Source organism: Chiloscyllium plagiosum, chromosome 1, assembly GCF_004010195.1.
Source record: "Chiloscyllium plagiosum isolate BGI_BamShark_2017 chromosome 1, ASM401019v2, whole genome shotgun sequence".
In the NCBI taxonomy this organism is placed as follows: Eukaryota; Metazoa; Chordata; class Chondrichthyes; order Orectolobiformes; family Hemiscylliidae; genus Chiloscyllium; species Chiloscyllium plagiosum.
In genome coordinates this window covers 60,457,005-60,481,855 of record NC_057710.1, presented here as the reverse complement: position 1 = coordinate 60,481,855, position 24,851 = coordinate 60,457,005, and the positions used below count along the sequence as shown (strand labels likewise).

The 24,851-nt window shown below is 39.4% G+C and overlaps 1 protein-coding gene across 4 annotated transcripts in view; it reads right to left on the bottom strand.

The window, feature by feature from the left end:
- epg5 (ectopic P-granules autophagy protein 5 homolog (C. elegans)) overlaps positions 1 to 24,851 on the bottom strand; it is a 145,757-nt gene that overhangs the window by 84,919 nt on the left and 35,987 nt on the right. For all 4 annotated transcript variants that reach the window (XM_043687769.1, XM_043687761.1, XM_043687752.1 and 1 more), the window contains exons 9-14: positions 24,144 to 24,294; positions 21,837 to 21,998; positions 20,507 to 20,664; positions 12,814 to 12,968; positions 7,890 to 8,030; positions 5,500 to 5,664 (exon numbers count right to left, since the gene is read on the bottom strand). In XM_043687769.1, the coding sequence (XP_043543704.1) occupies positions 5,500 to 5,664; positions 7,890 to 8,030; positions 12,814 to 12,968; positions 20,507 to 20,664; positions 21,837 to 21,998; positions 24,144 to 24,294 (932 nt within the window). The remainder of the gene's footprint in view (positions 1 to 5,499; positions 5,665 to 7,889; positions 8,031 to 12,813; positions 12,969 to 20,506; positions 20,665 to 21,836; positions 21,999 to 24,143; positions 24,295 to 24,851) is intronic.

The following is a 24,851-nucleotide window of genomic DNA, read 5'->3' as shown; positions in this document are numbered from 1 at the left end:
AAACAGAACAGTGACCTATTATCTAAATGGAGGGATACTTCGGAGTACTCAATTTCAGAGAGATCTCGGTATCCTCATTCATGAGTCACAGAAAACTAGCATGCAGGTACAGCAGATAAATAAAGCGAATGGAATGTTGGCTTTTATAGTTAAAGGTAAGGAAGTATTGTTGCAACTATACAGGCATTGGTGAGACCACCTTGGAGTATTGTGCACAATTTTGGTCCCCTTATTTGAGGAAAGATGTAGAGACATTGGAGGCAGTTTAGAACTAGATTGATTCCAGAGATGAGGGGTTTGTCATATGAAAAGAGATTGAAGTATTTAGGCCTATACTCTGTAGAATTCAGAAGAATGAGGGGTGATCAAACTGAGTTATTCAAGATGATAAAAGGTGTGGATGAAATAGACGAGGAGTGGATGCTTCCTCTTGTGGGGCATTATAGGATGAGAGGTCAGAGTCTTAGGATAAGGGGTTGCAAATTTAAACAGAGTTGAGGAGAAACTACTTTTTCCAAAGGGTTGTGAATTTGTGGAATTTGCCATTCCAAAGTATGCTAGATGCTGGATCAGCGAGTAGATTTAAGGAGGTGGTGACAGATTTTTAATTGATATGGGTTATGGGGAGAAGGCAGAAAAATGGGGGTGAGGAGCATATTAGCCATGGTTGAATTGCTGATCCGACTTGATGGGCCAAATGGCCTAATTCTGCTCCTCTATCTTCTGAACTTATGAAACTCTGGAGTTTAGGAGGATGCTTTGTTATGTAGGGCAATCTAGAATGAGATGTCATAGTCTTAGGATAAGGGAGTTTTAAAACAGAGATGAGAAGAAATTACTTTGATGCTGGAACAGGAGTAAATTTGAGGAGGAGATAGACTTTTACTTCGTAATGGGTTGAAGGGTTATGAATGGTGGGCAGGAGAGTGGATTTGAGGCTGAATTGAGATCAGCCACGATTGTATCAAATGGTGGAGCAGGCTGAACTGCTGAACCCTGCTTCTAGTTCTCATATTCTAATGTTAATGCTCCTTTTCTTAGTATATAAGTAGGAGAGAAGTAGCTGAGGGTAATTCATTAGATGCAATTTGCTTGAGTTTTTCATCTAGAAAAATAGTATTAGGGCTCATGGAATAGGAAACAAAATAGAGTAGATATTTAAGAATTGTTGCGTGGAGTCCAAGGAGATAGGGGAAGTGCTAAATGAATATTTTTCGTCAGTATTCACACTTGAAAAAGACAATGTTGTTGAGGAGAATACTGAGACACAGGTTACTAGATTAGACAGGATTGAGGTTCACAAGGAGGTGGTGTTAGCAATTCTGGGAAGTACGAAAATAGATAAGTCTCCTGGGCCGGGTGGAATTTATCCTAGGATTCTTTGGGATGCCAGGGAGGAGATTGTAGAGCCTTTGGCTTTGAGCTTTGTGTCGTCATTGTGTACACAAATAGTGCCAGAAAACTGGGGGATAGCAAATGTTGCCCCCTTGTTCAAGGAGGCAAGTAGAGACAACTCTGGTAATTACAGACTTACTTCAGGTGTGGGTTAAGTATTGGAAAAGGTTATGAGATAGGATTTATAATCATCTAGAAAGGAATAAGTTATTTAGGAATAGTCAACACAGTTTTGTGAAGGGTAGGTCGTGCCTCACAAACCTTATTGAGTTCTTTGAGATGGTGACCAAACAGGTGGATGAGGTAAAGTGGCTAATGTGGTGTATAGAGATTTCAGTAAGGCATTAGATAAGGTTCTCCACAGTAGGTTATTGTACAAAATATGAAGGCATGGGATTGTGGATGATTTAGTGATTTGGATTAGAAATTGGCTAGCTGAAAGAAGACAGAGGGTGGTGGTTGATGGGAAATGTTCATCCTTGAGTTCAGTTCCTAGTGGTGTACCGCAAAGATCTGTTTTGGGCCACTGTTGTTTGTCATTTTCACAAATGACCTGGATGAGAATATAGAAGGATGGATTAGTAAATCTGTGAATGACACTAAGGTCGGTGGAGTTGTCGATAGTGCTGAATGATGTTGGAGGTTACAGAGGGACATAGATAAGCTGCAGAGCTGTGCTGAGAGGTTGCATATGAAGTTTAATGCAGAAAGGTGAGAGATGATTCACTTTGGAAGCAGCAACAGGAATAAAAACTACTGGGCCAATGGTGAGATTCTTGGTAGTGTAGATAAGCAGAGAGATCTCGGTGTCCATGTACATAGATCCCTGAATACTGCCACCCAGGTTGATAGGGTTGTTAAGAAGGCATATGGTGTGTTTACTTTTATTGGTAGAGGGATTGAGTTTCGAAATCACGAGGTCATGCTGCAGCTGTACAAAATTCTGGTGCGGCTACACTCGGAGTATTGCTTACAATTCTAGTCACCGCATAATAGGAAGGATATGGAAGCTTTGGAAAGGGTTCAGAGGAGATTTACTAGGATGTATGGAGGGAAGGCCATACGAGGAAAGGCTGAGGGACCTGAGGCTATTTTCATTAGAGAGAAGAAGGTTGAGAGGTGAATTAATTCAGACGTATAAGATAATCAGAGGGTTAGATAGGACGGACAGTGACAGCCTTTTTCCTTGGATGGTGATGGCTAGCACAAAGGGATATCACTTTAAATTGAGGGACAGATGTCAGAGGTAGTATCGTTACTCAGAGAGTAGTAGGGTCATGGAATGCACTGCCTGCAATAGTAGTAGGCTCACCAACTTTAAGGGCATTTAAATGGTCATTGGATAAACATATGGATGAAAATGGAATAGTGTTGGATAGGTAGGGTCCAGATTTGCCTACCACCTAGAAGGATAAGGGCAGCAGATCCATGAGAGCACCATCACTTGCAAGTTCCCTTCCAGGACTTCTGCCCACACCTGCTGCTCATCTTATGACTAGAGTGTCTTATGTCGAGAGTGTTATGCTCCTAGGAGTGACGATAACCAACAATCTGTCCTGGTCCTCCCATGTAGATGCGATAGTCAAAAACGCAGAACAATACCTCTTCTTCCTCAGGAGGCTTAGGAAATTCAGCACGTCCATAAGGACTTTCACCAACTTTTACAGACGCCCGACAGAAGACATTCTATCTGGGTGCATCACAGCAACTGCTCTGCCCAGGATCGTAACAAACTACCGAAAGGTATCTACTCAGCCCAGACATCAAACAAGGAGAAAGTGAGGACTGCAGGTGCTGAAGACCAGAGTTGAAAAGTGTGCTGCTGGAAAAGCGCAGCAGGCGTGGCATCATCCGAGGAGTAGGATTCTTTTGCACCTCGGATGCTGCCTGGCCTGCTGCGCTTTTCCAGCACCACACTTTTCAAGACCATCACACAAGCCAACCTCTCATCCGTTGACTCAATCCACACTTCTCGATGCCATGGACAGACAGCCAACACCATCAAAGTTAAAAATCACACAACACCAGGTTATAGTCCAACAGGTTGATCAACCACCTGACGAAGGAACAGCGCTCCAAAATCTAGTGCTTCCAAATAAACCTGTTGGACTATAACCTGTTGTTGTGTGAATTTTAACTTTGTACATCCAGTCCAACACCGGCACCTCCAAATCATAACATCATCAAAGACCCCCTCCCACCCGGTTATACTTTCTTCCAACTTCTTCAGTCAGGCAGAAGATACAGAAGCTTAATTCCCTGTGACCTGCCTGTACTGCATGTAAAACAAAAATTTCACTGTACTTAGGTACATTGACAACAATAAATCAAATCACATCAAAACAACTATCTGGGAACTGGAAGATCTGGACCATTATTTTGAGGCATGTTATATGATTTTAAACATAACTGAAAATCTCATGTCAAACCTAATCTTTACTGTCTCCAAAATTGACATTTTAATCTCCCAGAACGAATCTAAAACTATTCTCCACTTTTGATGGCCTGTTTTCTCTACCCTTCTCAACAATGTGACTTCTAATCTCAGAACTGATTTTTACTCTGAGGGTACCACTTGAGATTTCTTCACTATGTTTCAAGCTAGGTCATTTTACCAGATTACTTCAAGTCCTCATGAACTCTGTCTTCAGTCAGAGCATGGTGTCTCATCCACATTCTGCAAGCCTCTGTCTGTCTCTTTCAGATTCATGCAGGCTCCCTTAGGTTTCTGAAGTTGTAACCAGATGCTACGTCAGCTTGCTTTTGGCTTTCCCCAATTATCACTTACACCAATGGCAACATGAATCATATAGGCCTTACATATAGTTAATTGGCATTTTTAACTATATTCTATACTCCCAACTCTTAGAATTAAGAGCTTAAAACACAACTGTAAAACCTGATATTCTCAACACACCCTGTGATAAGAGTAGGAAAGGATAAGAACTGCAGATGCTGGAGATCAGACTCAAAAAGTGTGGCGCTGAAAAAGCACAGAAGGCCAGGCAGCATCCGAGGAGCAGAAGAGTCAACATTCAGGGCATAAGCCCTTCATAATGAACGTGTTTGATGTTTCGGGCATAAGCCCTTCATCAACAATGTTTATGCTCGAAACGTGACTCGATGCTGCCTGACCTGCTGTGTTTTTCCAGTGCCACTATTTTTGAACCACCTGTGATACCTTTAGTATAGTAGTTTACCCATAATTATCATAATCCTCATCATCTACAAGCACCTTGCTGCGCCTTAATCTTTAAACAAACAAGACCGACAGAATGCAAAGCAGGTCACATGACTGTCTTCATTGCACCACTTTAGCAAATTAATGTTCACCCCAAAACAGACTAACTTAAAACAACTGCATCAGATTACTTACATTAAGTAATGTAACAAATATACATTAAATAATATTTAACCAATGCCAATGTACCAGAGAAAGACTTGCATTTATATAGCACTTTGCATTTCCTCTAGATGTCTGAAAGCACTTTCTAGCCAATTAAGCATTTGAAGTGCAGTCATTGTTATAAAGTAGTAAAGCATGTGCTTTTAATGGCAAGCTCAGCTATACATCTGTAAAGATGCATCCAAGTTACAACTCTAATTGATAAAGTACAGTCTAATTTGAAATTTTTCCAAACTAAATAATAGTCAGTTCTTCTATAACAAGACGGTTGTGTTCTTCTACAACCCTGCATTATAGAAAATTTGCACTTTAGAAACAGTGCTTAAAGTGTTGGTGATGTAATCGCATTGCAGCCAACAGATTTTAAAACTTTGCACTCTAAAAACAGCTTCCCCAATTCGTCAATGGCTCTACAGCAAATCTGCATTGATGAAACGTGTGTTATAACAAAATGACCTGTCATTGAACACCAAGACTCCAGACTGTGACTCATTTCAACTGTTGTTTCAGGTATTAAGAGTTATAATCCAGTTTAAACAATTTCTACTGTGGTTCTGGCTGCGTAACATGTACTAGATAATATAAAGTTACTTTAAACAAAAAAAATTCAAGATTCTCAGCATTAAGAACCAATGATAAAGTTTTGGTAAATGGTTAGCAAAATGTTACTTTTGCCCTTTGTAATTTCAATAACCTACCTGCTCATCAAGACCCCAGTTCAGTCCTTCAAGTATGATGCAAGCCAACTTGTTCTGCACAGTGGATAAACTGTAGTTCAGAAGCCACTCACGAACTATATCAATTTCAGTTGAAGTGATTTTCCATAGGTGCAGGGGAAGTTCTTTAAATAGGTATAGAGAAACCTACAACAAAAACTTTGTTGAGTTTCTTTCCTCCAAAAGAAAAAAAACGCTTCCAGTATTGTCTCTAAGACCAACATTAGATTGTAGATTTTGTAAATTCACATCTGCTTCCTTGTCTAAATTTATAATTTGTGCCCAGATTGCACAAAGCTATTAAACAATGTGCAGATCATAAAGTCTGCTTTGTTACACTTCTCCTATACTCTCAACCCCATTCTGATTGCTTCATGCTTAATCATCAAATTGCTATTATAGTTTTATAGGGTCTTAGAAATGACAATTTCATGTTGCATTTTGAATTTATTCTATTCTTGAATTTATCTCTGTGCTGAAAGCTGCAATATATTCCCAATATATATTACATAAAATAGCAATAGAAACAATATTAATAACATTTCTAAAGCAGAAATAGATATCTGTCCATTAAATGAAAAACCAAAAGAACTGCAGATGCTGTATATTAGAAAAAAAACAGAAATTGCTGGAAATGCTCAGCAGGTCTGGCAGCATCTGTGGAGAGAAATCAGAGTTAACGTTTCAGGTAGAGTGACCCTTCCTCAGAATTAATTGAGGAAGGGTCATTCGATCCAAAACATTAACTCTGATTTCTCGCCACAGATACTACCAGACTCGCTGAACTTTCCCAGCAATTTCTGTTTGTGTTTCCATCCATTAAATTTATGTTGTCATTGTAATAATAAGTTTAAAATGTTGAGATAAAATTGTTTGCAATGTATTTTGAAATACACGCACAGTGATTGCAATTGGTATCATTTTCCGCGGGCTGCTAATTTATTTTAGTAGAATAATAAACATGCTCATGGAAGGATTTTATTAACACTTCAATGATAATCTAAATACTAAACTGAAAGTATAAAATGTACAGGGGTAAAAATTTCTCAACATTTTACCTTTTGATCATTTAATTTTAAGAACAAAATGTACATATATAGGTACACATATTGCCTATCTCTTTGAAATGTTAATAAGGTGCTGTGTGTTTTTAATATTGTCAGATTTCATTTCATATTTTTTGCATTTAAGTAATTTGTTCTTGCTTCAACATTAGGTCAGAAGGGATACGGAATAAAACCTTCAACAATTCTGACTCTATTAAATAACTCAAAACAACTCTTTGTACCACCAATTTTATTTCAAAATAGCATAAATATTTTTTACTCCTCATGTTAGCCTTTGTTGTGATCTGTTTATTTGGAAACCTGTGATCTGTATATCATTTCGCATGGGACCTGACTTGTTAGCAGAGGAAGCTTTCACCAGATATTAGTTTATTAAGGAGAGAATGTATAATTATTTATCATTAAATCCCAGTTCCAATATGGTTAATACACTTAAAATGTGCAGCTGAATCAATTCAAAGTCTGCATCATTGCTACCTTAGCTAGGGATCTTGTGGGACAGTGGTAATGTCCCTACCTCTGGACTAGGAGACCCAGGTTCAAATCCCATGTGGTCCAGAGGTGTGAAATAATGCTTAAAGAGGTTGATTAAGAAAAAAGCTTACCGTCTTAGCTCACCTGCAGCTGAAACCCAACTTCATGCCTTTGTCACCCACAAACTTGATGTGTGTGCATTAGCTTGGCTGGTTTTCCACCTTCTACCCACCATAAACTTCTGAAACTGCTTATAATCTGACTCCCATCAAGTTGTATTTACTCAGCTCTCCCACACTCGATGAACTACAATGGCTCCTCGTTCAGTAATGCTATTTTACAATTATCATTTTTGTTTTCAAATCCCTTGTGCACTGTATTTCTAATTTCCAAATCTTTTTGCTCCTTCTATTCTTGCCTCTTGGATATTCCTGATCTTAAGTTCTCTACTTCAGCCATGTAGATCCTAAGTTCTCGAATTCCTTCCCTAACTTCTTTATCTTTCTAGCTTTGACTCTTACATCTTAATGATGCTTACAACTTCTTGGACCAAGGATTTGACTATTTAACCTAACATTTCATGTCAAATTTTGTATGATAACGTTTCAGTGAAGCGTCTTGGAACATTTTACTATGGATACTATAAGTTATTTATATATTAATCGTGTTGTAACAGAAAAGGTTATACGTTCCTCTTCATAGTAAATATATTTTGTACTTCACGAGGGGTTAATAGTTCACAAAGTAAATTACATTTCTTCAACCTAAAATTAACTAATTGATTAATGATCAAAGCTTTGAAATCTTATTCAATGTTAAAACAGAACATACCATGCCAACTGTTTCAATAGTTTCTCGGACCCGATCCAGAAGTATAGAGATTATATCAGGATTAGCTGTCAAAATTGTGACCAAAAGTTCGCGGCCAACTTTGGAAAAGGTTTCTCTCGTGCAAAGACTTACAAAAGCTACCTATAAAAGACAAATACATATCACACATTTTATATATGCACAAAGAAATGTATCACCATACTGCATTACTTAGTTGGCAACTCCAAGGTGGTGATGATACTATTTCTGTATTGCTGAATTTACAATTTTTGAAGAGAGTTTGAGCAGGCATCATAACCACGAAAAAATTACAATAAAATGCTCTCTCCTATTTGAGCACCCAATTAATCAATAAAGCACTTTTTCCTCAATGTTTACCTGCTCCAATTATGATTTTTCACACCATATCCCTTTCAATGATAAGCCTCTGGAACAGGAACTTAATTCAACCCTACTTATGGCTTATAAGCATCCTCACTGACATTTTCTACCCTCAGAAATTTGTCACAATCTTTTACCTCTTCCATGACAACATTTACTATGTGAAACTCCAAAAGAACCACCACAGACCTTTCAGTGAAGGTTGGGGTCAAACATAGCAGTATCATCACATCAATCCTTTTCTTTATCTTCCTTGCTACAACATTGCCCCATACACCAGAAAATTACTCTCAGGCATGGAAATAACTGCCAGAACAGATGGGAAATTGCTCAAATTATACTGCCTTAATCCAGAAAATGAGAATTACTCTAACCTCAGTCATTGAGCATCAACCAGCAGGCGATGTTTACTCAGAAACTGATACTAGGTCATTGTTGACTCCTTCATAAAAAAACGCAAGAAAGTCATCCCACAATTCTTGCTCTCTCCCAACACTGATTGCTGGCTATTTTCCAAACCTTGGGACCCTCCTCTCAACAAAGTTAAAAGTTAATGCAAAATGATCAATTCCAGTGAGAGAGCTGTTTTCAACTGATTGAGGAAGAATATTAGAGGACCACAATCTCAAAACAGAGACAATGGCTATGGTTTACTAGTCAGCAGCGACCCTGCATTCATATATGCTTTAGAGATTTGGACAAACTACAGCAGACACCACCTTCAAAAATTATACCAACTGTGTCTTTTTAAGATTGTATAAACATCAATGTTGCCTCTCAAGTCCACATGGTCAGCATTGAGGCATTATTCACTCAAAATCACCTCTATTGGGCAAAAGATGACATATACACATAAACATACAAAAAACCAATTGATATTTGATCCCTCAAGCCTGCCCTGTCATTTAATAAGATCATGGCTTTTCTGATTGTAACCACAAATCCACATTTTCACATATTTCTGACAGCCTTTCATCCCCTTGCTTACCAAGAATCTATCCACTTCTTGTTTAAAAATATTTGAAGTCTGTACTTATATGGCCTTTCCAAGAAAAACGTTCTCAATGCACAGAAAACCAATTCTCATCTCTGTCTTAAACTGGTGAGGCCTTCTTTTCTAATAATGACTCAGAGTTCAAAATTTTCCTGAAGAGGAAACATTCACTCCACGTCTCCCCGATCAAACCCCTCCAGATCTTAGAAGTTTCAACTAAGTCTCCTCTTACTCTTCTAAACACTGTCCTAGCCTGGTCATCCTGTTGTTGGACCGGTTATTCAGCTATTTGACACCACTCGATGCAACTCCTCTACTCAAAGCTCAGTTGGGCATATACTCCCAGCAATCCAATGGAAGGATTTTGGCAATATCCTTAAAACAGTCTTCAAGAGGGTAAACATCCCCTCCACCTTATGAGTATCCCAAGTGCATGAAGGAAAATGGAATAGGGTATGTTGATGACCTGTGGAACATAAACACTGGCACCAATCAATTAGACAGAATGGCCTACTCTTCTACTGTAAATACTTCTTGAAAAAGTTGTCTTCTACTTATTCCTTGGGATTGAGCATCACTTTTTTTCCACACAATAGAAACAGAGTGCCATATGCAGACTCTGCCTTACGCAGAGCAAATAATGGTAGGGAGTTTGGAGATATAAGTTCTTAGGAGATATGTGCACTCTCTCAGATGCCTTAGCTGCATCTCTGCTTTTTCCCAGTAAAGTTTCTTAATATCTCCTAATATCTTGACATGTATACTATTTCAACCATTTCAAAATCTTTATCAGAACATCCATTAGCCATTTCTAGAGAAAGAGAGTCCAATCGATTAAATCTTTCCCAATAAATATAACCTTTTAGTTCTGACACTATTCTTCTGCATATGTCTTGCATTATATTTAGTGCCTCCAAATCCTGCCTGTAATACATGACTAGAAATGCTCACTGTACATGTGTAGTCAAACTAAGAATCAGTACAAATTGAACAACTAGAGTGAGACAATTCAAATGCTAGATAGCAGGCTTCAATGGGACAAGAGGAGACATGAGCAGGATTGATAGGAGTGAAAGGTTGGCAGGAAAACTGTACAGTGACTGAACAATGGGTTACCTTCAAAGAGAAGATGGTTCAGGTATAGTCAAGGTACATTCCCTCAAATGGGAATGGTAGAATAAACAAAATCAGAGCTCTGTGGAAAGCAAAGGAGATTGAAATGAAGATAAAGAGGAAAATTGTGCTTATGACAAACAGGTGGAACATAAAACTGAGAACCAAGAGGAATATCAAAGATTCAGAGGGGAGGTAAAAAAACAAATAAGAGGAGCAAAGAGGAATTATGAGAAAAGAGTGGCAGCCAACACAAGAAATGTCCCAAAGTTTCCTATGACCATATAAAGAGGACAAGGGTGAGAAGAGGAGGACTGATTAGGGACCAAAAAGATGATGTACAGCTGGAAGGTTGAAGTAGTTGTGACTGTTCTTGTTGGAGAGAAGAAAGAGATCTGACAGAAGTTTTCAAAATTGAGAGTGGCTGGATCAAGTAATAGAGAAACAATTTCTGCTTGTAAATAAATAACAGGGCATAGATTTAAATTGATCTGCAAAAGGAACTAGGGTGAAGTGAAGAAAATCTTTTTCTCTTAGCTTGTAGTTATAGAATGCACTGCTTGAACATGTGATAAGAACAGGTTCAATTGAGGTATTCAAGATAGCATTGATGATTATTTGTACATAAAGAATTTGCTAGGCATAAGGCAAAAGTAAGATGATTGGCATGAGGTAATGTTGCTCATTTAATGAGACACTGAAGGCACGATGGGCCAAATGGTCACCTACTGTCCTGTAACACATGACTCTATGAACATGACTACTGAACTTGCTAATTCTGAACTTCTAGAAATAAACCCGCTGTTTTTTGCTAATTATATTTAAAAAAAACCTGAGTTCCTACTTTTAGTTATCTCTAGTCCCTTTGATTCTCTACCCTATTTAGACATATTTTTCAGTACTGTGAAACTTTCTTGTTCACCCTACAAAAATGTATAACCTCATACAGATCTGCATGGAAGTTAATTTGTCAATTACACACTTAGCCCAAAAATTAATTGAGGTCTTCCTGCATTTTAATGTTAAAAGAATTGCTGTATCAGAGGATAAGCTAACATATATTCAATACAATCTTCCAATATCCAACAAGAAGATATCCATAAGATAAGGCAACTTCAACTCCTAGATCATATCACTTAAACTTGAATTTATTTAAGGTGAACATTTTATCTATGAAACATATTGCAATTTTAACAAAGTATATTGAATTGTTTTTATTTGTTTCAAGTAACACAGTAGAATTTCACCAGATTCACCGAACAGCAATCAGGAATTGGAATAATCTTCCTCTTTCCCCAGTTTAGGTCACAAAGGCTCAATTTGAATGGGGAGGTGATGATCTCATTATATTTTCAATAGACTATTAATCCCGAGACCCCAATAACGCTCTGGAGACCTGGGTTTGAATACTGCCATGGCAGATAGTGGAATTTGATTTCAATTATTATCTGGATTTAGGAGTCTAATGATATCCATGACATCAAACCAATAGCAGATTTTGAAGAATGGATTGTTTTTGTTTATTGCAAATAAGACAGTTGTTATTGTTGATTGTCCAAAGACAATGTCCATTGTTGATTGTCGAGGAAAAGCTCTCTGGTTCACTAATATCCCAAATACATCAAACACTTTGGGCAGGAATTTAATGCTCAATGTTGACGAGGACAAAGGTGGGCATAAAAATATATGCCACTGACTGGGACAATGATTTCCTGTCACAAGGTTGTCTTTAGGCCACTTGCCTGGAGGCAAGACAGGGAGCAGTTGGGCTCACAAATGCCAGATAGCCACTGTGAAACACTGAGAGGTAACTTAAGTATTATTGGCAAAAGGTGTCAGGTATAAGGCAGTTGCCTCAAAGTGGTTTTGGGACAACAGACCGGCACATCCAACAGGTTTGAGGCCTATCCCCCTACCAACCTTCAGATGCAACTGTAGGTTGTTCTCTGCAGTGGATCCTTAACTTCAATACCTGGGCTACAATTGTTTATTTTTGTTAAGAGTTTGAAAATTTGGAGAGAACGACTCCATCTTGAGGGTCAAGAGGCCACTCTTCATCATTATTTGGATAAGAGCACACCCTCTGACCACTAATTGGACACTTTGGGGGAAATCACAGAGTGAGAGCTTCTGATGCCAATTTAACCAAAACTACATGAAAAAAAATCTGCACTCTAAATCTAACTATTCATCTTCAATAAACTAATTGACAGTGAGAAGTACACTCAAGCATTTCACGTACTCCCACACATGATATGCACTAATTCAAGTTTGTGGAACAATAATCATTAATGAGTTGCAGCCAGTGGCATTGAAAAATATTAATCATGACATTTTAAGGTGCTGAACTTTTACACAAGCTTATCGTTGTCTTTTACAGCTCAACATGAATACTACTAATCGAAGAGGGTTTCAATTTTAAAATTATTTGCGTACCTCATATATTTCTAAAGCAACTGTCTTCACAAACTCTTGATCAACATTTCCTTGCTTTGGTTGAGTCATATGTGCAAATGTGGTGAGAAGGCATATTCCTTCGGAGTTGGTAATGTTGGACAGACATTGTTCAAACATTTGTTTATGTTCAGGGTCTGAATCAAAATAGAGATAAATAATTTAATATGTTTCAAAGCAGAGCTATTAACATGTACTGTCAAATAAATTGGAAGCAATGCACCTTAAAAAAGATTTTTCACAGTGAAGTGTAAGTGGCTTGGGCCAGCAGATCCATATTTTAAAAATGCATTTCTCCTATAAATGTGCTGCTTACAAATTTAAATGCAAGTTATATCTACACCATTTTCTTGAAAGAAATAAATTAAAAGTGACAAGTTTCTTTTGAAGGGTTGGGATGCTTTATACTTTATTTCTTCTGTACATATGCTAGGAAAGGCTCATATTAATATATTTATGATCTTTACCTTACATTTTAGTTTTGTTTTTCAGAAATTTTGTCAATTGACATCATCCGCAGATACTAAGAGTCTGGGAACTGAGTCACATGTGAACCAATTCAAGTAAGGCAGCGGCTTCAAGCTGAACACAGTACTGAGGAGGAAGCAGCAAGTTTGGAATTTGGAGATAGAGGAATAAACACCTTCTGTATACAGCACTGACAGAAAAGGTAGCAAATTTAACAAGTATGGACAGCAGGGAGAGCAGGGAATACTTTTGTTTTAGTTTTCAGTTATTTAGATTTACTTTTAAATGGAGGCTTCTCACCAACTGATAAACATACAGATTTACTATGGCATCACCTTGGAGCTTTTTCAAAGTCACCTCTCTCAGCACTGCTATGTTCAGAAAGATTCCACTTCCGGCACTTCATGCTCTTTTTAAGTTGCTGCCTCCCCTCTCAATGTTATGTTCAAAAGGAAATTGCACCCTACACACTGCATTCTTTTAAATTCCTGCCTCCACTTGTGGCACTGAATAGAGAACGAAGCCACTCCCTGCTGTCCATACTTGTTAAATTTGCTACCTTTTCTGTCAGTGCTGTATACAGAAGGTGTTTATTCCTCTATCTCCAAATTCCAAACTTGCTGCTTCCTCCTCAGTACTGTGTTCAGCTTGAAGCCGCTGCCTTACTTGAATTGGTTCACATGTGACTCAGTTCCCAGACTCTTAGTATCTGCGGATGATGTCAATTGACAAAATTTCTGAAAAACAAAACTAAAATGTAAGGTAAAGATCATAAATATATTAATATGAGCCTTTCCTAGCATATGTACAGAAGAAATAAAGTATAAAGCATCCCAACCCTTCAAAAGAAACTTGTCACTTTTAATTTATTTCTTTCCTTCATATATTTCAGAAAGGAACACCAGTAAAAGGGAGAAAAATTAAATCAAGTCAAAACAAAACATGTCAAATGGAAGGAAAATAAGTTACTAGTAAATCTTTATACTAAATTTATATTTATTCTGAAGGTGACAAATAATTTTCAGAGTTATGGGATGGCAAATCGGTGGAACAAGTGAAATGTACATCCTGCAGTATGTATTAAGTCATGGACACACTATGGGTCTCAGACAAACACACCTACAGAAAGTGTCACCACGGAAAAGCTTGCGCTCTGTGTTTCGGAGCTTGAGCTGCAGTGGAATCTCTGTGGATACGTGACTGGCACATACAGCAGATGTTTATAATGCAGGTTAAAAACATATGGGCATAGATGGAATGGGTGACTAGCAGAAAACAAGGTGGATAGTGCAAGGTCTCCTGAATCCATAGTGCATGGCAAATGGTACACTATTTGGAAACTAGTGAAGGGATAGTTCCTCAGGGGAGTGCAGCAAGGGACAAATCCATCGCATCAAAGACATCTCAACTATATTGGGGGCGGCACGGTGGCACAGTGGTTAGCACTGCTGCCTCACAGCGCCAGAGACCCGGGTTCAATTCCCGCCTCAGGCGACTGACTGTGTGGAGTTTGCACGTTCTCCCCGTGTCTGCGTGGGTTTCCTCCGGGTGCTCCGGTTTCCTCCCACAGTCCAAAGATGTGCAGGGTCAGGTGAATTGGCCATGCTAAATTGCCCGGAGTGTTAGATAAGGGGTAAATGTAGGGGTATGAGTGGGTTGTGCTTCGGCGGGGCGGTGTGGACTTGTTGGGCCGAAGGGCCTGTTTCCACACTGTAAGTAATCTAATCTAATCTATATTGGCCAGGAGTGGGTGGTGGAGGACAATGAGATTGGAAGGGCAATAATGCCAGGGCATGCAGGAAAACCTTTGAAGTGAGGGGAATCAGCCAGTAGTCGTGGTCTGCATTGGCACCAATGGCATAGGGAGCAAGTAGGTGAGGTTCTGAAAGTGGAATACAAGGCGTTAGGCAGCAAATTGAAAACAGGAGCTCAAGAGTAGTACTCTAAGATTTAACCACTACCCCATGACATTCAATGGCGATATCATCACCGAACCCCCCACTATCAATATCCTGGGAGAAGTTACATTTGACCAGAAACTCACCACACAAATTTAGTGAGTACAAGAGCAGGTCAGAAGTTAGGAATACCGGAACGGATAACTCATCTCCTGACTCCCCAAAGCCTGTCCACATCCGTAAGACACTCATCAGAAATCTGATAGAATGTTCTCCACTGTACTGGAGAGGTGCAGCTTCAACAACACTCAAGAAGCTTGACACCATCCAAGGACAAAGCAGTCCACTTGATTGGCACTGCATCCACATTTACCTACTTACTCCACACTAATGCTCAGCAGCAGCTATGTGTACTATCGACAATATGCACTGCAGAAATTCACCAAAGATCCTTCCAAACTAATGATTACTTCCATCTCGAAGGACAAGGGCAGCAGATACATGGGAACACCACCACCTGAAAACTACCTCCTGAGTCCATTTGAATTGAATTGAATTTCTTTATTGTCACATGTACAGAGGCACAGTGAAAAGCTTTGTCTTGCGAGCAATACAGGCAGATCACAGAGTTAAGTAGCATAGATAAGTAAATAATAGGCAAACTGTGGCAAAAACAAAAACAAGGGGACAGGTGAATGTTAAGAGTTTGAGTGTCCATTCAATATTCTAACATCAGTAGGGTAGAAACTGTTTTGAAACTGGCTGGTGCGTGTATTCAGGCTTCTGTACTTACTCCCTCATGGTACAGGTTGTAGAAAAACATTGCCAGGGTGGGATGGATCTTTGAGAATGCTAGCGGCCTTTCCTTGACAGAGGACCTGGTAGATGGATTCTATAAATGGGAGGTTAGCCTTTGTGATTGTCTGGGTTGAATTCACCACTCTCTGCAATCGTCTCCGATCTCGAATGGTACAGTTGCCATACCAGGTAGTGATACATCCAGACAGAATGCTCTCAATGGCGCACCTATAAAAGTTGGCAAGGATATTCGTTGACTTGCCAAATTTCCTCAGCTGCTTGAGGAAGAAGAGACGTTGTTGGGCCTTCATAACCAATGCATCCACATGAAGAGTCCAAGAAAGTTTGTTGTGGATGACCACTCCCAGCAGCTTGACACTCTCCACTCGTTCCACCTCTGTGCTGTTAATGTCCGCCACCCAACCCCGTCTACCCCCCTCCCGCCCAACACCTCCATGCAACATCATTTCCCAAACCCATCCAACACTAACCCCTGCCCCCCCCACCTCTGCCCCAACCCCAAACCTGTCCAACACCCCACCCCCACCTCAATGTCCCAACAGAAACATTACATCAAAGAGATGTTTCCAACACTGATCGTGTCTTTTGTTTACAATGATTAAAAATGAATTCAGCTTACTGAAATGCTGCCGAGAACAGTCCTGGACATCGACAGGAGTCTAGGCACCGTCTCCAAATGACTGACCGCCCGTCCTCTCTCTCCCCTCCACACACTTTTCCTGGAGTTCTACACAGGGGTGTACTCTAAACCCAAACCCCCCCCCCTTCCCCAGATTATCTCTCCAATATTGCCCTGTAGAGTGCAAAGGTGGAACTTATCAAAACGTTGCAGTAAAAAGTTGTGTGTGTGGCTGCATGTATGCGTGTACTATTTTGAGACTCACACCCCAAAGACAGCAACGGTCTTGGTGTTGGTGTCCAATCTGGCTGCCCCAGATGGGGACAGGGGTCGGATGGGAGGCGGGGCACGGATGGTTGGTGGGGGTAAGGACAGGGTGGGGATAGATTGGGGGGGTGGATGTGGGGTGGCTCACGCGCTGTGTGCTGCTGCCTAATCTCCTGAACGGGAAGCTCACTGTGTCAATCCCATTGAACTGATGAGGCTGGAGGCTTCAGCAATGCTGCAGGTCTCTTCCACACAAGTGTGTCTCTGCTCAGAAACAAACACCGAGACAGAGAGAGGGAGCAAGGCAGGCGGAGCGAGAAAAAAGGAAAATTCAGAAAACTCCGTGCCCCAGAGGAGAGACATTGAATGAATTAACTGAATAATCAATTATTCGAATGAAATATTGCCCATCCATCTCATTCAGATAATCGAGGTTCCTATATATTGAAGACGGTTGGGTTTGAGGGAGTGAGAGAACAGTGGAGATGGAGCCCAAAGGCCGAAAAGATAGTTCGGCAAAGGAATGGATAATGGTATGCCAGGGAAGGAAGCAAGCTGATAATGGGGACCATAAGTAGGTGAAATGGGTTGGCTCTGCTGAAAGCAACCCAAGTGATAACACCTATCCTGCTTGCATGTCCACATGTCTGGCCTCGGCATACTGCAGTGTTCCAGTGAATCACAGCACAAACCGGAGGAACAACATCTCACCTTCAGACTAGGTACTTTACAGCCTTCTAGACCTAATATTGAGTTCAACACCTTCAAATTGTGAACCATTTCTTCCTTTTCTTTTAGCTTGTTGTCATGTCCTCTCACCCCTTCCCCCCAACCCAGTGTCTGTCCTTTCAAGTGTGGCATGAGACATACTGTTGTTCTGCCATTCTCACATTCTGATCACTTTATTTGAACTATCAAAATCTTTTCTCTACCAGCACCCTGAGCCTACTAACCCCACCCCCAAACTATCGCATAAATGCTGTCTTCTTCACACGTTACTTCAGCTCTGATGAAGAGTCACAATATCATGCTGCAACTATACAAAAGCTAGTGCGGCCGCACTTGGAATATTGTGGAATATTAGTGGGCGGCACGGTGGCACAGTGGTTAGCACTGCTGCCTCACAGCGCCAGAGACCCTGGTTCAATTCCCACCTCTGGCGACTGACTGTGTGGAGTTTGCACGTTCTCCCCGTGTCTGCGTGGGTTTCCTCCGGGTGCTCTGGTTTCCTCCCAAAATCCAAAAATGTGCAAGCCAGGTGAATTGGCCATGCTAAATTGCCCGTAGTGTTCGGTAAGGGGTAAATGTAGGGGTATGGGTGGGTTTCGCTTCGGCGGGTCGGTGTGGACTTGTTGGGCCGAAGGGCCTGTTTCCACACTGTAATGTAATCTAATCTGTAATGTAATCTAATCTAATTGTGTACAGTTCTAGTCGCCATATTTCGGGAAGGATGTGGAAGCATTGGAAAAGGTACAGAGGAGATTTACCAGGATGCTACCTGGTCTGGAGGGAAGGTCTTATGGGGAAGGCTAAGAGACTTAGGTCTGCTCTCACTGGAAAGAAGGCTAAGAGGGGATTTGACAGAGACATACAAGATGATCAGAGGATTAAATAGGGTAGACAGTGAAAGTCTTCTTCCTAGGATGATGATGTCAGCTTGTACAAGGGAGCATGACTACAAATTGAGGGATGATAAATTTAAGACAGATGTCACAGGCAGGTTCTTTACTCAGAGATTGGTAAGGGCATGGAATGCCCTACCTGCCAATGTAGTTAACTCAGCCACATTAGGGAGATTTAAACAATCTTTGGATAAGCACATGGATGATGATGGGAGAGTGTAGGGGACGAGCTGAGAATAGTTCACAGGTCGGCGCAACATCGAGGGCTGAAGGGCCTGTTCTATGTTCTATGAGAGTCATCTAGATTCTAAATGTTAGTTTGTTCTGTCTCCATGGATGCTGTCTGACTGACTATGATCTCCAGCATTTGTTGCTTTCAGAACAGATTCCAGTATCTGTATCTAATTTGCTCCTCCATGTGATGACAAGGCCTGGGGTGTAGGGGTGGGTCAAGGACAATGAAGGAGAGTTCAGAACTTAAATTATTGAGTCCTGAAGGTTGCAGGGTCTTCAAGTGGAAAATGAGACGCTGTTCTTCCAGCTTCTGCTGTCTTGCTGCGGACCACTGCAGCAGGCCTGACATACAACTGTTAGCCTGGCAATTGAAGTGGCAGGCAGGGTTATTTTTACAGTACTTGTTCTCCAGCTATTCACAATATATATCAATGATTTGGAGATGTAGTCCAAATATAATACCAATAAATATACAATGATATCAAGCTACGCAGGAATGTGTGTTGTGGGGAAGATGTGAAATGTTTTCAGGAGAATTTGGACATGCTTAGTGAGTGGGCAAGAACATGGCAGATGGAAAAGAAATGCAAAAATGTGAGAGTATTCACTTGGGTAGGAGTACATGCTTGAGTATTTCTTAAATGGTGACAGGTTTGACAACTTACGTCTTCCAGGGGTTTGGATGCCCTTGGCAACAAATCACTGAAGACTAACTGAAGGTTTTGTGCAAGCTTTTAAGAAATCTCATAAAATATTAGCCCTTATCGCAAAAGGATTTGAGTTCATAAGTAGTGAGGTCTTGCTTCAATTATATTGGAGTTAGGTTAGACTGCACTTAGAGTACGAGTAGTTGTGATTTCCTTATCTCAGGAAATATACTATCACCATTGAGAGAGTGAAATGAAGTTCACTAGACTTGCTTCCGGGATGGTGTGACTAGCTTATGAAGAAAGATTGGGCCTGTATTCTCTTGAATTGCAAAAAATGATCTAATTGAAGGTATTTAAAAGATAGCGTAAATGTAGCCAAGATGTTTCTCCTAGTTAGGAAGTTTAAAATCAGGTTGCACAATATATAAATATAAGGGAGAATGCCACCTAGGACTAAGATGAGAAGCAATATTTTTACTTATGCAGAAGGTAATGAATTTGCAATTCTGTACGCCAGAGATCTGTGGAAGATTAGCCTTTGAGACTGATACATTTTTGCTTATCAATGGCTTAATGGATTATTTGGATCGTGTGGGTAAAAGATACTGAAGTCTTTGGTCAGCTGTGATCATATTGAATGATGCATTACGCTTGGTTAGACTGAACGGCAACTCTTGTTCCTATTTTTCTAAGTTATGCCAACAATACTTTTGCTTTCCAGCACTGTTGCCTTCATTTCAATGCTCAATTTCCTGAGTAACTTATATTACCTGAATTGTTATTTAGCTGTTCATTTAAAACTTATAAAATGATGTAATTCATTGTGCATACAGGGAAATGTATACTGCTCGTTTCTGAAAATAGGATTTATATTAACAGATACTAATTGATGCAAGGGAGATCAGAACAAGGTAAAAAAAATCAAGTATAGACAAAGAAGCAACATTGAGACAGCCGAAAAAAGGCGAAGTTTGAAATATCAATACTACTTCACAGAGAAGATGTTTCTCCTAATCACTCTTACCCACATTATTTTTAATTTAATTCTCATAATCAATATTGCATATACATAACTATATGTGAAAAACATGTTCATACCTTTAAGTTTACTTTTGCATTCATCAGTACGCAGAGAAGCACACAACCCCTCAATATTTTCACTTTCTGCACAGTGCAGAATGTAGAAGAGTTTCCATATCATCTGAGTTGATAGTGTTTCAAAGGGCATCTCAGACATGAAAAACCAAATTCCTAACCTGTTACAGCAAAATAAATTTAGGTTTATTTCTTTCTTAAAACAATTGAGATCTATTATATATGCATTAACTTTTTTTTTTGTTTAGGTCAGCCAGATGTATAATATATACAATAAATCATGTTTAAGATTTTCCAAAGCTAGCTGCTTTGAAAAGTCATCACCGATGAAGGCTTGATTTTCCCAATACAAATTGAACAACCATCAGTGTATAATCACCGTTCACTCTTCTCGACTCCACTGTCCAGTTTGCATTGATCTAAAGGGGTATGGAATGATTGAAACAAAACAGATGTTGCTGGAAAAGCTCAGCAGGTCTGGCAGCATCTGTGAAGAGAAATCACACATCATCTCTTTCACAGATGCTGCCAGACCTGCTGAGTTTTTCCAACAACTGTTTTTATTTCTCTTTTTCAGCATCCTTAGTTCTTTTGAATGTTTTTCTGCTGTACAAGAGATTTATCCCATCTTTCTCCCACCCTGCCAATTGATTAATAGGTGGCAGGTATGAGGAGCCCATCATAGTTGGCATAGTGAACTGGGCTGAGTGACTGCCTTTGACATCAAAGCAGCTTTTGACTAAGTGTGGGCATCAAGGAGCCTTAAACAAATTGCAGTCAATCCACTGGTTGGAGTCATACCCAGCACAATAGAAGGCAGTTGTGATTGTCGAAGACCAATATGCTCAGCCCCAAGATATCATTGCAGGAATTCTTCAGGGTCTTTAGGCCCAATCATTTTCAGCTGCTTTATTAATTATCTTCCCTCCATCATAAGATCAGAAATTGGATATGTGCAGATTACCACAGTGTTCAGTGGCATTCACAACTCAAGTACTAAAGCAGTCTGTGCCCATATGCAGCAAGAAATGGAAAACATTCAGGCTTAAGCTGATAAGTGACAAGTAACACCCATGACACACAAATGGAGGGCAGTGGCCATCTCCAACAAGAGAGACATTCAATGGCAACAGTCAAGATTTTTGACATAGGCAAAACAAGGCAGCCCTTTTGATTGGCATCCCATTCACATTATAATCACATACGCACGTGAACATCTCACCATAATAATTTCTCTATGAAGAGTCAAATGTTTAAAGAATGCATTAAAACTGTAATGGCTCCAGAACAAAACTGATTATTTGTATATACACATACTTTGACATCAACACACCTTTTAGCTTTCAGCACATGAAGTACTGCCCGAAGAACCAGTTCATCAAATTCTATTTGCAGCTTTTCGAGAGAGTAAAACTGGTAATACATCTTAGTTTCATTCTCTTTATGAAAAGTGACATACTGAGCCCAGTGGTCACTTACGTAACAAATCGTCCTCCTAGTAATTCATTTGAAAATAGAACAGTTTAAAAACGGAGAAAAGATGAATTATCTAAACAAATCATGTTATATCTCCTCAGTGTCTTCTACATCCAAGCATCTGCTGTTTTATTCACATTGTGTGTTTCCTTGCTGCAAATATTATGTATTTGTGCTTTTAAATTTCTCTTTATTACGCATTTTAAGTTTAAAACATTTGTTTGCAAACAGACAACATGTAAAATGGTCTTTGCATGTAATAATGGCAGAAAATTGTTTTAAGCATATTTTAAAAATGTAGACTACCAACAGAAAAATCTGAGAAATGAAAAAAATGGTATAAACAAGCAAAATGCTTCAACAGGGCTTTAAAGAGGGCTATGATTTAATCAGGATGAACCTTTCCCAATCTAGATAGTCAATGATTATTCTTTGTTCCTGACTTGCTCATCATGCAAATAAAGTTGTTCATTATTGCAGATTGCCTTCTTAAAGACATATTTAAAGGAGATTTTGGTGAGCAAGGATTGAATACCTCAGTTAGTTATGGTTTCAATCAACAGATGCCAGGGTGAAATGTCAAATTTCCTAGTTTTAAAAATTTTCAAAAATTTAAAAAGTTTTAAAATGTATTCAGTCATCTTGATTCCAGTAATAAATCTATATCATTAGCAAATATTGCAATTTAAATTCATATTTATGCATGCAATGAACATGAAATCGACATTTTGTGCTAGTATAAACCATTTTAGTCCTCTAATCCATTTATCTGAGCTCTCTTTCCTTATAAAACAATGTACAGAAGATTTTCTGAAAACTTACAATATGTGCGATTTTTGAAAAGATTTGTAGCTCAGATTGAGGGTCAGGTTGTAATTTTGCTCGCTGAGCTGGAAGGTTTGTTTTCAGATGCTTCATCACCATGCTAGGTAACATCATCAGTGAGCCTCCTTTCTATAAATAGAAAGCGGGACATAACACCAGCACTTCACCAGAGGCTCACTGATGATGTTACCTAGCATGGTGATGAAGCATCTGAAAACAAACCTTCCAGCTCAGCGAGCAAACTTACAACCTGAACTTACAATATGTTACATTCATTAAAGACTTTAATTATTACCTGCCAATACTTCATAAACAGTATTAAATTTACTTTAAAGTAACTGATAGGCCAAAGTAACTGAAGGAAGGAAATGTGATCTAGGTTCGGTGGGAAGGGGATAGTAGTCAGGAATGAAACTTAAATTGGACTTTAGCAACAAGGAAATAATTGATTGCTAGGGTCTGGGGTTTTGGAGATGAGTCACCAATCAATGTAGTGAGGAGAGAAGCCTTGATCGGCAGAGGAGTGGCCAGAAATTTCCCTGAAATTTCCTTGCTCATCCTATCCAATGAAAAGCTACATAAAAGGCATTTCTTGACCCATCACCTCTAGCTTTCTGGTGCTGCTAGGCATCATGAACATGGAGAAACCCACATGGCAAACAAATATAAACCAGATGTTTAACTGCACTGATACAACCTAATTTAGACTGCATGCCAGAAAAGCTATTGCATTAAAAAAATCAAATGGGTAGCCATGAGGAAAACTGAAGGGCTGTCCAAACTTCTAAATTTTTTCTACATACTTTTCCTGGTCTGCTGTGGTGAATTAATATTGAAGTCAAAGTGATTGCTGACAACTGATGTTAACAACTGGTTTGCAGTTACTGGAAACCAGTTCTTCTTGAACATAGCTACATTTCTACAATACTATAATAGGTACTAAAGGAGTACTAGAAAATTGCAGCTCATGCCTATACTATCTATTCTTTCACTTCATTTTAATAATTTAGGTATATGCTATTAGGAATGCGTCACTTAGTTACCAGAGGCCCTAATAAGTTTTTTTTGAAAGAACTAACACTCTATGACTCTAGATTTGTCCCATATCTGACAATTTTATTTCTACTTGCATAAAGAATTTAGAAGTTCTGCAATACCTTCATGCTCTGCTTAAGCAGAGGATTCTAACCTGTGACTTTGTCCCAATCTGTGTGTTTGGTGTAAAGAACACTCAAAAGTGTACCCTCAGCTTTTCATTTCTTAACCATCATCGCTGATTCTATCAATGCAATCCAGAGGCCAACTGCACAATTCTTATCCAACACTACCTTTATCTCACCTGATCATCTGACCAATCCTCTTCACAAATTGCCTGTATCGTACTCTGTTAAAAGTCTCCAAACCCACTGCCAGCAGTTCCACCAATGAGGATGCGAATCCAATGATCTTCATCATTTGCTCACTTGTGGTTTTTTCTGGATTGTATTCACCTATTGAACATGAAAACTTCTGTAATGACATTTATAAAATCTTCTTGAAACCACATTCACATGACATGGATGGAATAATCATTCGGTAAGATAGCTGTAAAATCCTCCCAAGTGCACAGTCACTGCACTGGATGAATTTAATCATTTCTTATTTTATCTGGATGAACACAATGAAAATTACAAGTCTCTTAAAATCTCATGACACGATGTAAGATTTGCAGACTACAATAATATGGTCCCCTAATGTCAATCATGCAAATTCATTTCCTATTTGTAAATTCCTCTTTGTTACTACACAACTGCTGCAACACTGGTATCTACTCAACATTGTGGTGAACTGCTCTGGTATATCCTGCTTGCAAAAAGCAGGACAAGTCCAATTCAGCCAACAATTGGTTCATCAGTCTATTCTCCATCATCAGAAAAGTGATGGAAAGAATCATATCTGACACCCAGTACTGACTTGTCCAAAGCCACATGACCTCATTATAGCCTTGGTCCAAATATGGAAAAAAAAGAGCTGACCACCAGATGCGAACAGAGATTGACTGACCTTG